The sequence below is a fragment of the Vipera berus genome, assembly GCF_964194415.1.
Source record: "Vipera berus genome assembly, chromosome: 6".
NCBI lineage: Eukaryota > Metazoa > Chordata > Lepidosauria > Squamata > Viperidae > Vipera > Vipera berus.
The window spans coordinates 70,079,700-70,095,788 of NC_138208.1; the positions used below are offsets into that span (position 1 = coordinate 70,079,700).

At 37.2% G+C, this 16,089-nt stretch overlaps 1 protein-coding gene across 1 annotated transcript in view; it reads left to right on the forward strand.

Annotated features, from left to right (window-relative positions):
* IGF1 (insulin like growth factor 1) overlaps nucleotides 1-11,675 on the forward strand; it is a gene marked incomplete at both ends in the record, with an annotated part of 54,861 nt that extends 43,186 nt beyond the window's left edge. Inside the window, 2 exons of the mRNA XM_081331072.1 lie at nucleotides 6,947-7,128; nucleotides 11,616-11,675. Coding sequence (XP_081187198.1) covers nucleotides 6,947-7,128; nucleotides 11,616-11,675 — 242 coding nt within the window. The remainder of the gene's footprint in view (nucleotides 1-6,946; nucleotides 7,129-11,615) is intronic.
* Nucleotides 11,676-16,089: the final 4,414 nt, after the last annotated feature.

Here is a 16,089-nt window from a genome sequence, read left to right on the forward strand (position 1 = left end):
GATGAGAGCAGAAATCCAAAACATTTGGAAAGTACAAAGTTGCCTTCCATTGAAATCCTTGCTCCTCAAATCACAGGCTTTGCCATCATTTCTCTTCTCAAACAAATTTCCCTGAAGTTTGCCCTTTGCCTCAGGCATCAAAATAACCATTTCTAGGAAAAACAAAAAGGAAAAATATTCTCAGAAACACTTCAGAGTATAGTTCAACTGAAAATGCAGTAAAAGTGTGGAGTATATGTTAGCACTTCTTTTCAAATGATGAGATCAACATTATTATTATTATTATTTTATTATTATTTATTAAATTTATATACCGCCCTTCTCCCGGAGGACTCAGGGCGGTGAACAGGGCATATAAATAGAAATACAAAAGTTAAAAAAGGATTAAATAATTGCCCAATTAAAACAATCACAATATAAAACCCATTAAAACCCTAACGTTCCCCCATCAGGCCAGGCCAGCTTGTTCAAATAAATGGGTCTTTAGCCCGCGCCGGAAGGAGCGAAGATCCGGTGCCGTCCGGAGCTCAACCGGCAGTTGGTTCCACAAAGCCGGGCGCCCACAGAGAAGGCCCTCCCCCTGGGGGCCACCAGCCGGCATTCTCTGACCGGAGGCACCCTGAGGAGGCCCTCTCTGTGGGAACGCACAGGGCGGAGGGAAGTCGACGCCGGCAGCAGGTGGTCCCCGAGGTATTCCGGACCCATTATTATGATATTGATGACAGATTCATTTTAAATAATACTCAGATTATTCATTTTCGCCCAATTCTATATACTATTGGCTTGACCTATGTATTTGTTATATACAATCTATAATCCACTAAACCAAGGATTGCTAAATAGTTTAATATATTAAAATTATATAACAAAATAACACTATCAAAAATCCCTATAAAAATCCCTTGCCTGAAATATTTTCAAAGCCTTCTTAATGGCCAGCAATGTTATTAATTCCTATTTCAAGAGTAGCTACTGAAAAGATATCATTCTGAATTGTCCCCATAAAGGCTACAAGAATGCATAGCAAAAGTCCATATGGTCACTAAATAACTGCATGGAGATATGGAAGACTTTAACTTTTCTGATTTTAAAGAATGGTAAAGTCATGCCAAAATTAGCACTCTCATAGGTGATGTAGATAGAAGCCAAAAATAGATTTCGGGTGGGTGGGATTAATATCTGAAATCTATAAAAGCTAGTCTTCAGAGCAGTGCTTCTCAACCTTGGCAAATTTAAGATGTGTGGACAGGAGAATGAACCTGCTGTTTAAATGTCTTTTATGGAAACAACTTTAGTTCTCGTATATCTGACAGAAAAATGAGCTGATGACAATGGTAAAGAGAACATTTCAAGCAAGGGAAAGTACTTCTGAATTACATCATTGCTCCTGCCCTATTAAAAGTGAAGCCCCTTTGCTACAGAAGCCAGCTACTGAATGCGTCAAATACTAACCCTGTTTTCCCCCCCCCAAAAGCCACTAAAATTGTATGATTCAGTCTTGTGAGTCTGTCCAAATGTAGCCCAGAGATTTGATTACTAATAGATTAAACTAGGAGCTAACTTAACTTACACAACAGGACACCTCATGGGAGCTGACCAAAGGAATGGGGAAATTCCTCTATGCCCCCCCCCAGCCCCCAGCCCCAGCCTGGAAGTAATTTCTCTGAAGATAAATGCAGAGGAATTCATGTGCATTATACTGTAGTCAGCCAAAGTCAGCTTAGACATACTAATGCTATGGTTGATGGTGAAGGCCAACAAGGGCCTTTTGAACTTACATTATTTTGGCATCCTAAGAAAATGGCAGTTGCTTCCTAGAAGCTTTCAGAAGGGTGTGTAACAAAGTGACATGTTGTCAGAATGACGAAAACCTCTCCACCCTTTACATACTTACCTGCAAGCTTTTTATCATTTGGCCTCCATCCATGAGTATCCACAATACCTTGACCAAGGCAGACCAAAGCATCAGCTCTTCTGATCACCCAAGAAGACCTTTCGGCAGGGGATAGAGTGGGCAGAAAAATTTAGCACCTCTGATGTTACCTAGTTTGGGTAATGAAACGTCTGCAAGAAAACAAGCAAGCTCACAGAGAACCAATGACGCCTCAAAATTTTCATAGATGCTGACATCCATTGGTCCTTCAGATTATTTCAGATTTGCCAGTTCCAAGATGAGCTTGAAGAACCTGAAGAATACCTATTATTTTCATCCTTTACGCAAAAGAGATTTTACCTCCCATTTTAAATAAGAATTATTCTAAAGGATCAGTTTCTCATGGGAATAGGAATCAAAATTTAGATTCCTACCAAACACCAATAATTATTTTAAGATATCTAAGTGGAATTAACATAGATGACTCTCTTAAAATATATTCCAATCTTGAGGTAATATTTATTTTTACAAGATGTTTCCCTCCCTAAAGGTATTAAAATTGCCATCATTAATCCATGTTATACAAACAGAAGGGTTCAAATTTATCACGAAAGTTATTTTTCCAGAAATAAATAAGTAATGAAATCTGAACAAAAAACAAGTTTGCTTTTACATATTTCCATGGACACCATGTTGTTGTTCACAAAATATTAGTTATATTCCAATTTTATAACCAGAATATCTACCCCATTGTATAATCTTTCCCAAATCCAGGTAGAAAATTTTAATTATACACATATAATATCTTATATTAAGCTCCCATTGCCTAAATACTTTGAACAATAAAAGAGGTCAACCATTCAAAACTACATCTTGCTAGTAATTTTTCCATGTGCCTGATCTTGGTATAAAAACATTGATCTCTCCAGATGTCAGAGGAATCATATAAACATTAAACCAACATGCTTCTACCTCAGGTTTAATTTTCAGTTGCATAGATTGGTTCTAGGCACTGAGACAGTGATGTCCTAAGCCAGTTGGCCCTTCCCAGCAAAGCTGGTTTCAAGATAAATGATTTGAATAACAAACATTAACTCAGACAAAGGCCATTGATCTTGATCCTGGACACACTGCAAAAATTCTGCAAAGTAGAATTGTTTTAATAGGAATTAGATTTGCATGGTTTGATTCAGTGGGTTAACATTGTTAACCCAATTAAAGTTCAATGCAATTTATGACATTTGAATATACATAATGAACACTGAATGCTTAGGGATTTGTTGAACGGGAAAGATTTGAACTGAATAGGAAGGGACATAGAATAGAGTATCCTGGAATAAGGCATAATTAATTGGAACAATAAACAGCAAGATATGCCACAGCAAGATTCTGCTGCAGTTTAGTGGTATGAAAGAATTTTGCATGCTAGTTTTTTTGTTCATGTGGAAAAACCTGCCGAGTGGACATATATTTTTCTCTGGGGGCATATAGCAGCTTCCAGAAGAGGGGAGGGAAGAAGACAAGGGAAATTTGGAAGTAAAAATGTGGCTCCTAGCAGACCATCCAATTTGATTTAGTCCTACACTAATATTGCTTTAAAAACAAATCTAGTGAAAGATTTCAAAATGTCTTGTGTTGTTTGGCACTTAACTAAGGTGACTAGTTTGATACCATTTTTGTTCTTATAATCATGGCACATATCCTAACAGCAGTGCATGGCCTTACTCTATGGTTATGTTATATACTACTAGAGGAATTCACTGACTTGTAAAATTCAAAATAAATATCTTTTTTATATTTCCTGGGGAAAACCTTTTTCAAATCTATTGGACTTTATCAAGCAAATAGTTTGAAGGGCCCTGCTGACTAAATGGTCATGTTTATTTTATTAATAGAAAGGCTACGATCTATTAAACAGATATTCTTGTAATATTTATTTATTTATATTTCATATCTCTTAACCATCCATCTCCCTCTTTACATATTATTTGTTCACATTTCCAGGAGTCAGTGGAGTTTACAGAATTCCTAAGTATGCATTTACGTGTGTCTATAAATGTGTGTATATGTATTATGTGGAGGAGACTGAGTAGGTACCTAGCTTGATTTTTGGGGGTGGACCTAATATAAGTCCTATCCCAAAAATAAGCCCAGGTTTGGAGGCAAGTCACATACTGAAAAATCAAGCTAGAGTGGGGGTAGGGGTGTGGAGCTGGCCCACGTGCCCTGCAACCACTTACCTGGCAGCCAGGCTTCTCCTCACTGGCCCACTTCTTCTGAGGCGTCTTCTGCAGCCACGTCTGCATTTCTCAGTCACAGGCCTTTCCAGAAGGTCTGTGTAGCCAAAAGCTGAGCTATGGATTCAAGACATAGCTTGGTATTCAGCTGCATAGGCCTTCTGGAAAGGCCTGACTGCAAAATGCAGGCTGGAATGCAGCTGCAGAATGAAGCTGCTCCTTCAGCCCCAGAAGAAGTGGATCTGCTGTTGGTGCCAGAGTTAAGTAACACATCCCCCCAAAATAAGACCTGGTGCCTCTTTTGGAGGCAAAAAAAAAGACCTGGTCTTATTTCCAGGGAAACACAGTATACAGATATGCATATACAGGTAGTCTTTGACTTAGTAACCATTCAAAGTTCTGACCACCAGCACCCCAGTGGTCATATGATTGCATTTTGAGCAGTTACATTTACGATTGTTTGCAGGATCCCATAGTCATGTGACTGCAATTTATGACATTTTTGCCAGAAACCAATATTTACTACTGGTTTCCATCAAAAAATGCCCACTGCAAATGGGTTTGCTTATCAACTGCTGTTCACTTGACCATCGCATTCATTTAAAAACCACAAAAAATGTCATAAAATTGGGTTGGTCACACAGGTGCCTTGACTTGTAAATGTCATGATTACAATGATACATATACATACACATATACATACATATATACATACACACAAATGCATATATATATATATATACATACACATATGATTACAGCCCAGTTTTTTTGCATCAGGGTCCAGCCTTTTCATTAGGAACAGTAAAGCTGTTAAATTTGCTTTTCTAGCTCATTTGAAGTCTTATGAAAGCATAACGTTTACTTGATCATATTTTCACTGCCAAGGGAAGGGATATGAGGGATTTTCATTCTGAGGCCAAAACCACTTCACCTATCTTGGGTATTCTGTCAGTGTACTTGCTGAGAAGTGCTGTTTGTTGTTTAAGCAGAAACATGTCTTATATCCACCCGGCTTTTAGCGAGATGGTTTTATGGCATCATCATCATCATCATAATAATAATAATAATAATAATAATAATAATAATAATAATAATAATAATAATAAGAAGAAGAAGAAGAAGAAGAAGAAGGAGAAGGAGAAGGAGAAGGAGAAGGAGAAGGAGAAGGAGAAGGAGAAGGAGAAGGAGAAGGAGAAGGAGAAGAAGAAGAAGAAGAAGAAGAAGAAGAAGAAGAAGAAGAAGAAGAAGAAGAAGAAGAAGAAGAAGAAGAAGAAGTTGGAAGGGACCTTGGAGGTCATCTAGTCCAACCCCCTGCTCAGGCAGGAAACCCTATACCATTTCAGGCAAATGGCTGTCCAGTCTCTTCTTAAAAACTTCCAGTGTTGGAGCATTCACCACTTCTGGAGGCAGGTTGTTCCACTGGTTAATTGTTCTAACTGTCAGGAAGTTTCTTCTTAGTTCTAGGTTGCTTCTCTCCTTGACTAGTTTCCATCCATTGCTTCTTGTCCTGCTTTCAGGTGCTTTGGAGAATAGCTTGACTCTCTCTTCTTTGTGGCAGCCCCTGAGATATTGGAACACTGCTATGAAGTCACCCCTCACTCTTCTCTTCGTTAAACTACACATACCCAATTCCAGCAACCGTTCCCTATATGTTTTAGCCTCCAGTCCCCCAATCATCTTTGTTGCTCTTCTCTGTACCCTTTCTAGAGTCTCGACATCTTTTTTACATTGTGGTGACCAAAACTGGGTGCAGTATTCCTTACCACTTTACAATGCTTTGGCCTTACCAAAGCATTGTAAAGTGGTAGTAGTACATACTATTAAAAGTGGGAGCACTATCAGGCACAACTGCTGTCTTACAGATTTTGGATCCAGTAGGAGCCCAACTTACTCCCAAAATTTAGGGTTAGAATTTTGAAGGACCACATATTTCCTCATATAAGCTACTTCAGTCTCAATACTTCAAGGCCCCTGCTTTTTCTTCTTATACTTTTTCTTAATCTTTAAACAAATTAGGATTGGACTACTCTTTAAACAAAAAATCATTCTGTTTAATATAAAGTCAACATCCATTGGTTATCTTAAATTAGATTAAATTGGTGAAATGCATCTACCTAGACATGCTCTTGGAAGTTGTAGTGAATTCAGAATGCAGCAATATGTGATACCTACTCACTACCCTCTGTAGTTTTCTGAGTTAAATTCAAGGTGCTGGTGTAAAAATATAAATCCATATAAAACTTTTGGGACCCAGCTACTTAAAGGAATAACTTCTCCCTATGTGTCTGATTGTCCTCTTGTCATGGGTGGTAGTCAAGAGGTAGGATTGTCTAGAATCAGCCAAGAGAAAAGTAGTACCATTTTTTGTAAAATTCTCTCCCTGTTATAATTAGGATGGGTCCCTCTCCAGCTTGCTTGAAGACAACATTAAATACTTATTCTTCTACTCAGAAACTGTTATTTTAGACTGTAGTTTGGATACTTTATTATTGAATCAATAAATATTTGGGTTTTACTTCTTGTGTTTTTACTGTAATTTATGGATGTTGTAATGGGTTATGATGCTTTGGGATAGCTGTGAGTTTAGTGATGTTGCTCTGGGTTGGGCTGGCCAGAGTAAATGGAAAAGAAATATGTTAATAAATTAGGAGACCAGGCTACTCCTCTAGTTCTGTAAGTTATTGCTAGCACATTGATGCAATAAAGGATACAATAGGATTTGCTCTCTGTTTCTTATTCTGTGGTATAATGCACCTAATCATATTGTACTATTAGCAGAATGTTAAAGATTTTGTTATGTTCTTTTACAATGACCACTTTTTGTTCCCTTTAGGTAAACCAGCAGGTTATGGAAGCAATAGACGTTCCTCTTCTACTAGGGGAATAGTGGATGAATGCTGTTTTCAGAGCTGTGACCTGATACGGCTGGAGATGTACTGTGCTCCTGTCAAGCCACCTAAATCTGCACGATCTCTACGTGCTCAGCGACACACTGATATGCCTAAAGCACAAAAGGTAGCTAAAGTGTGATCAAATTTAATCTGATTATTTGTTACATATGAGGATTTTCAGCATTGCTCCAAGCATGGGATGGACATATGGTTGCCCAGTACCAGAAGTCCAAATTTGATATCTATGGGCAGCTTTCGTTTCCAAAATACATTCCTATCTAGCTTTCTTTCTTCTATCTCAAAAGACTTGACACTCTTGCTCAGATGCAAGTCATTGGATACTTTAGAAATTATTGCCCTCCGCGTATGATTTACTCTCTAAGGATTGGGTGTTGATATCATCTTTTCTGTAAAAATAATGCTGCTTTAGCTACTTAATGGCTGGTACTCATCCTTGAATTTTGCAAAGGATAGTTTACTAAAAGTCTCTAGTCCCAACTAACTTTCATAAGCTTTGTTGTCCATTTTTGTATTGCCATCACCAGTGCTTTTTTTGTAAAAGAAAAAGGTGCCGGAACTCACACATGTCATACAACCCGCCTTGCCTACTCTACAAGGTTCCATCCAAAAAAAGGTGCCGGAACTCCGTTCTGAGCGTTCTATGAGAAAAAAAAGCCCTGGCCATCACCCTTCTGTCCATGTTTATGAAATGCCTGTGGTTGACCATTGTGTGACACTGAATGCTGGACTAGAAGGGACATAGGCTGATCCAACAGAACTCTCTGTTCTTATGTTCTTTTCTTAGGCTTCTGTCCAATGTAGTCATCTCAAAGTAAGTCTCGCTGAAATCAGCAGGATTTACTTCTGCTGCTGCCTACACATGGGATCAAGCAATGATCTTACAACTGATTTTTATCTGAACATTTTAGAGTTAGTTTTACTTTTTAAATTTTCCCCAGGCTTTAGAGTGGTCTAGAATTTAAATTAGTAAAATAAATAAATTGGCTTCTTTTAACAATCTTTTGAAGTCATGAGGATTCAGCTTTTGGGGCAGCTCGGCTACCATTACAATAAGGCTCAGCTTGTTGGTTGGAATGCAAGGAGATCTCATTATAAAAATCAACTGATGGAATAAGACCAAGGTCAGAAATGATTGTATTCTGTTAATACCGCTAGCAGACAGAGAAGTCTCTCTCGTTAGAGTAATGTCTTCAAACTTGGCCCTTTTATGAATTGTGGACTTCAACTTCCAGAATTCCTCAGCCAGCACACTGGATGAGGAATTCTGGGAGTTGAAGTCCACAAGTCATAAAAGGGCCAAGTTTGAAGACCCCTGGAGTAATGCCAGAAAACAGACCAGATGCTTCTACTGATTTTAAAATGTCTCAAGTATTCATGTTAGTCAGAAACAGGGCTAATTAGACCAAACTCACTTTTTATTTTGCTTCTTTCTTCATTCTAATTGTACTCTGCTTTCTATTCTAATGAGCAGTCAAACTGACTCACAAATTTAATAAAATAACATTTTCCAAAAAGAGGGAGTTAAAATATTAGTTGAAATTGTTACTAAATTATTTAAAAAATTAAAAATGCGACAAAACATCTGCCACCTCACAGGTTTTTTAATGGCTGAAAGAGTGAAGACCAAACATCTAAAGGACTTCATTCCATTAAGTGGGAGTAATTTATTTATTAAACTATTTATTTATATGTCACCCATCTCATTAAAGGCAACTACGTACTATAGGTGAACATTTTCTCCTAAGTGCTAAAAAGAAAGAATTTAATTTGTACAATCAGATTTTAAGTAGTGCTTTAAAAGTTAATATCCAAGCTTAACTTGTGGCTGGTAAGCACATGGTAAACAGTGAAAATATTTCAGTTCAGAGTTAATATGATGTCGATATTTTCTTCAGCTTCTGCAAACTAGGTGCTGCATTTTGCACCAATTTAAACTTCTGTGGGTTTTCAAGGACAGCCCCAGGTAAATCATGCTGCAGTGTCAAAACTGAAGATAACCAAGGCAAAGACAAAATAGAGCACTGGATAAAATAAACCACATTTGCTAAATTTATATTAAAAATTTCCTTCAGGAATTTAATAATATACATGGCATTCTCTCTTTGTTTTTCCCCACAAGAAGATTTGGGGTGACAAATCATTGCTCAATGAATTTCTATAGTTGAGGTAGATTTCAAGCAGGATCTCTTTAATTCTGGTCCAGCACCTTAACTATTATATTACACTGACTTTTATGTTATCAGTGGCTAACGTATTATGCTTTGTCAGATTACGTTTAGATTCTCCAAGGAATAACATTCAAAATTCAATACAGTGTTATTACTGGACACACATTGTTATATCATTTCACAAATTAAACTTGTTATAACTTTGTTAAAGTTTGTTGTACAAGGTTTTCCATTGCAGACAAAAATAGCTGCAGCTAAACAACCAGGAGATTGGCATAGTCTCATACGAACCATTTTTCAACTAATCCTCAGCTACATGCCCAGAAAAGAGATTTTTTGTTATTATAACGGGAGATTCATGTGTAATAGTCTTAATTTTGGAGCACAGCAGCTTGAAATCTTCATATACTGTAAGTGGGTTTTAAATGTTAACTCTAACAACTTTAACAACTTCAACTCTATCAGTCTACCTACCTCCTGGCTTCCTATACAGTAGGAGATGACCAGGCTTAGCCCAAGGGAGGAGTCTCTGCCCATGAGATCTAAGCCCAGTTCACCTTGAATTCCTTTCTATTAGTTCAGATTAATGTTAAGGTCCAGGGAAATCAGGAGATTCAGGCAGTTCAAACATGTATAAAGATTTATTGTAAGGTAAAGCTTTCTACAATAATCCGAACTACTTACAGTCAAGGGAAATTAGCAGGAGTTAAGAATTGAAAGGAATTCAAGGTGGACTTAGATCTCTTGTGATGCATTTGGCCCCTCCCCCAGTCTCAGCCTGATCATCTCCTACATGTACTACATTCATGTTGGTGCTTCCAGGTTAAAAGGATTAGCCAGGGACATCGCTCTTGCCTAGGGGACACCTGAGGGGGGGGTCCTTTCAGGTCCTTGTAATTTTCTAACTGAATTGGTACCTATTTATCTACTTGCATTTGCATGCTTTTGAACTGCTAGGTAGGCAAGAGCTGGGATAAATTGAGGGGGTTTATTCTATCATGTGGCTCCTGCTCTTGGGTTTGAACTGCGAAGCTATTGACCTCTCAATGGTCTTCTGACTCAGCATCCTAACCACATGAGCCACTGCAGCCCCCTCTTTCTGGCCTAATTCCTTAAGACAGGAATGGGAAACTCTCTTTTACATTGTTGATAATATCTGGTCCCTATTTCTGTTCTACAGGTATGGTCTTCAATATAGTCTTAGATTGCAATCTATGAGTCAGAATAGGACTGAAACTGGCGGTGAAACTGTCCCTTGCAAATTGTGAATTAAATCCTGATGTATTTCCAAATATAGCAAATTACCTTGGAAAAAAAGGAAGTTAACACAGGTTAACCATACAGGCAAATAATGGGAAAAGTCAAACTCTGCCAAGGAAACTGCTTCCAGTTAGTATTTATGAATTTATTTATAATCAAATTTAAACAGCCGCTCATCTCACAAAAGCAACTGTGGGTGGTGAACAACAATAAAATAAACAACAGGGGGAAAAAACCAAATGTAAAAACCGACATTAAAAGAAAAATGTTATAAAAACAAAATGTTTAAATGCCATTTATATCCCGCCCTTCTCCGAAGACTCAGGGCGGCTTACAAGCTTAGCAGTAGCCTTCATTCTATGTATATGCCTGCTTATTAGGGCTTTCACACACACCCCAAGTGGCATTATTACAAAGTCAGCTTAATTGCCCCCAACAATCTGGGTCCTCATTTTACCTACCTCGGAAGGATGGAAGGCTGAGTCAACCTTGAGCCTGGTGGGATGCGAACCTGCACTAATTGCAGGCAGCTGGTGTTACTTCAGGAGGCATTAGCCCACTGCTCCACCAAGGCTCTGATGTTGTTGGGCACGCTTCCCAAACTAGAAGCAATGCAGATGTAATACACTCTATCTCCCATAGATCCAAGCCACCATAATTGAAAAATAAAATTTATACAGTAGATAAACTTACAGTTTCAGTATTAGGACTTTTTGTTTAGCATGAAATATTATACTCAACCAATGCAAAATTTGTCATAGCATCAGTGATAGTAATGAATTTTAACACAATTGAGTATATTTTTGAAACTACAGACAGAAAGCTGTATATTACAAAATGTTACACACAAAAAGGTGTACATAAGGGGGCAATTTTATTAAATAAACATTGTATTTAGAAAAGCCACATGTATGCTAGAGAAAATATCTATGAAAGCTGAAGAATTGTTTGTTCTGAATCTGTGTTTTATTAGCTTGCAGAAAAATGATGGAAGAGAATTTTAAGTATTTAAATATGGACTAGATTTGAATTGTGCCATTTGATATAAACTAGCTCCTCATCTTCCCATTCAGAAAAGTAGGAACAGTACTGCTGCAATATTCAATGACACAAGGACTGTCAACAGCATTCACTTATACAATAATATGTCTTTTATTTTCAGGAAGTGCACTTGAAGAATACAAGTAGAGGAAGCACAGGAAACAAGAACTACAGAATGTAAGAAAATTCCATCCGTAAGAGTGAAGAATGAATGTGCCACCTGCAGGATACTTTGCTGTACATAGTCAGACATTGGACAAAGCTAGAGTTCAATAAGTTTGATGAATTCTCCACTAATGGGCATTCTCCCTAGGAACGATCCAAGTAAACATATCAACAAAAAGCCAACTCAGTGCTCAAAAGGTTTCTGAGACTGGTAGATTGCTACTGTAATTGTTCACTTCCTGCTATAAAATGTCACATATACACAGTCCCACACCTCGTAAAAATCTTCTGCCCTCAAAGGGAGCCTTTAGTGGATTCAATTGCACTAAATTAATTTATGAACCCTGCTGTTGGAGTCACTCACCAGCCTTATCTAAGTGGAGTTTATTTTTTTTTACTTTTTAAAAAATATTTGTACTTCTAGATAAGCAACAGATTGTTTGCCTTGCAGTGTCTGATAACACTGTTTGATTTCCCTTCTATATTTGCACAGTTTGAAATTCCCAGTAGCAACAGCAGTAAAATTAACACGTTAATTTCACTACCGTAGTGGCTTTTTAACGGCACACAAGTCTCATGTGTTAATCTCACTCAGAGATCCTTATATGTTCCAAGATCCATATAGAGTTCTTGCATATGTGCAAAACATTATTTTCTTCCATTGAGGATGTTACTACTCATATTGGATCCTTATGCAAACCTAAAAAGAGCTTGCATATACTGGAACTCCCTGTGCAAACTCCCATACCTAAAACAGGTTTCTGGGTCTAGATTTCAAGATGGTCATTCCCCTGCCTGTAACAGATGAAAATAGAAATATATGCAATTTGAAGAATATAATATTTTTTGTCGAGGTAAGCTGAGAGCACATATGAGCTCTCTTAAATTCTCAGTGACTTTCAGAAAACTTATTCACAGCAATATAAATAACATGTCTTTTTCTTCCTTATAAGGCAATACATAGAAATTTAGCATATTAATCATAAACATATAACCAACAGTATGTAAAATCTCTTTAATAGTACAATGGTGCTATTCTGTAGCTTGTTTTATGAAAGGTCTGACCAAAACTGTAAGAGGTACAAGCAAAGTAGCATATTTGAAATGAGGTGGAGACAATGGCCAAGGTTAGATAGAAGAGTTTGTTAAAAGATGCATGATTGATTTAAGGTTTCTAATTAATTAAAACATTAATATCGAAGAGTAATACAAGTAGCCCTCGACTTACAACAGTTCATTTAGTGACTGTTTGAAGTTATAATGGCACTGAAAAAAGTGCCTTATGACTGTTTTTCACACTCCAGTGTCCTGGAGTCATGTGATCACCTTTTGCAACTTTCTGAGAAACAAAGTCAAAGCCAGATTCACTTAACAACTTTGGCGAGAAAGGTTGTAAAATGGGACAAACCTCACTTAACAACTGTCTCACTTAACAGCAGAAATTTTGGGCTCAGTTATGGTTGTAAGTCAAGGACTACCTGTACTAATATCCAACAGAAAGGACATCTACGATTCATGGTACTGTGAAAAAGCTAAGATTTTAAAACCACCGTTGAAAAGAAGGGGCTTTTCAGCAACAAGGAGGAAAAGTGGAATGAGCTTCCCAAGACTCTTAAAACTAGTGTGGTTGTGATAGAAAAAGAAGACTGCAGGATACTATAGCTTGACTTCCTTTGACATGTGAAAACATCAACTGCCCTCCACTATCGTCGCTAAGATAGCAACCTAGTACAGTACTACCTTATTTATATGGAATTTTAGTTTAGGGCAAGCCAAAATCGAATATTAATTTAATTTCAGCGAATGATATTTTAAATAATAAATAATAAACCTTTATTGTCAAAGTACAACATGTGTACATTGAGATTAGCTGAGCCTCCCCCCCCCCCGTGCTCTCTCCCCCCAACACACAGTGACAACAAACCCTCCATGTGAACCAACTACACCACACACCGGCCTCCCAAGTCAAAAAATCTTAGAATCAGAAAGAAACTTGGAGATCCTATGGTCTACAGCAGGGGTCTTCAAACTTGGCCCTTTTATGACTTGTGGACTTCAACTCCCAGAATTCCTCAGCCAGGTACGCCTGGGGCATGCCTGGCTGAGGAATTCTGGGAGTTGAAGTCCACAAGTCATAAAAGGGCCCAGTTTGAAGACCCCTGGTCTACAGTGTCCTCAGTTCAGGATGCAGTCCTAGAAAGGGCTCATGAAGTTGATGCCTAAATGCACGGAGTGGAAAAGAGAAATATGTGACAAAATTTGCTTTACCTGTTACTGTTTTTGGTTAACAATACAAAGTGGTGCTATTGTTCTGCTTGAGAAAGTACTTGAATAACAAAGACATAGAACAAACCATAAAAAAAGTTTTTAAGATAAGCAAATTGCACATACAGAGATTGTACTTAAAAACCCAGATCACACGCTGATTGAAAAATTAACATATGTATGTAGAGAAAATAATAATAATAAAAAGCTTACTTATAAAAGAAAAGAGATTGTACTTAAAACGGAAATATGTTTAGCCATAACTTTTCAACTTTTTATTTTATTTATTTTATTTTAATTCCATTTATATCCCGCCCTTCTCCGAAGACTCAGGGCGGCTTACAAGCTTAGCAGTAGCCTTCATTCTATGTATATGCCTGCTTATTAGGGCTTTCATACACCCCCCAAGCGGCATTATTACAAAGTCAGCTTAATTGCCCCCAACAATCTGGGTCCTCATTTTACCTACCTCGGAAGGATGGAAGGCTGAGTCAACCTTGAGCCTGGTGGGATGCGAACCTGCACTAATTGCAGGCAGCTGGTGTTACTTAAGGAGGCATTAGCCCACTGCTCCACCATGATTATAGAAAGGAAAGATTTTATGAACCGAGAGGCTAGCCCAATTTAAAACAAGAAAATTAAATTTGAAATGAATACTAACGCTTACATATATTGACTTGTAGGAGATAAAGGATGATATTAAGCAAATACTTAACTTCCGTTTGTTGCAATGGACATGGCATAGATCTGACTCATCTGGGATAATTAGATATTGCACTGCAAAAAATACTGCTTTAGATCCCAATCCAGCACATAAAGTGTGAGTAGAGCTTCAAGTATGGAACTCCTTCTCTAGGAGGTAGCAAAAGGACTTGAATCTACTGTATATTGCCCTTGAGCATGGGGTTGGACTAGAAGAACTGCAAGGTCCCTTCCAACTCTCTTATTCTGTTATTCTGATCACACTTGCGTAGGCCTATTATTGTGAAATTATCAAGATGATTTCACAATGAAATATTTTCAATTCACAACACATCTCTCATTTTCTGTCCTGAAAAAGATTATATGGAAATCCATTTTGAACTTGGACACAGAAGAAAAAAGGGGACAGCTCCATGAGAAAGAGTTGAAAATGTATGGCTAATATTTTATGGAGCCTAAGTTATGTATGCTTGTGTGTTTGTGTGAGTGCACATGCCTGTATCTTGATCCATGTATATGATTTAAAATGGTAATTTCCATAAACTTTATCATGTGAAAAAAATAACATTTTAATTTCCAGGATTGTTCTTTTTTTAATGAAAGTTAACCCAATTAGAGATCATTTGAATCAAAGTAGGAAATGTTTTTGTATAAAATATAAGCATTTATTCATTTTTAAAACTGCTTTTAAAGCAGAAGTCCCATCCCACTGATTTGGGACCAAGACCTTTTATACGAAATGTGACTATACAGTTATATAGAACTGCTCTCTTCATCTGGAAATAAATTGAATAATTCATTAAACAAACAAATAAATGAATCAACAAACTGACTCCTCCTCTAAAAATAGTACTACTTCTACACAAAACTATGCCACATATATTTTAAAGATAATTTAAACAAACATTTTATTGTTCTGATTGCAAATAGGCACTCTAATGTAAATGCCTGTGGGTTTAGGGATTATTTTTAAAAGGGGGATCAAATTTCTTTTATTTTTGTCAAAAGTTTTAATTATTTAATAAGTCACATATCTCCCTTTGTGACTTTTCTGCAGAAGTAATTTACTTCAGTTAAATCATATTCAGTAAATCATACACATCATATTTTGGTCTTGAAAGAGAAGCAACTCTATCTTCAGACCATGTTCATTTTTATTTTATCACATTTTTGCTATCACAGCAATACAATCTTATTTTAACTTGATTTTTATGAAGGAAGTTAAAAGATTATTTGAAATTTGGCTAGAACTAATATAATACATAGATACTATCACTATGGACAATGTTTTCATTTGGCTGGAAGATCTAAGTCTAGAGATGGATAGATAATCTCTCCTCACCCCCTTCCATTCAAGTAAATTATAACTCGGAAAAGTAGCCACCTCTTAGATTTAAATTTAGTTCTAATTAAGCTTAGCTGACCTGGGACAATAGATTTTCATAGGCTTGAAGGCAGAATTA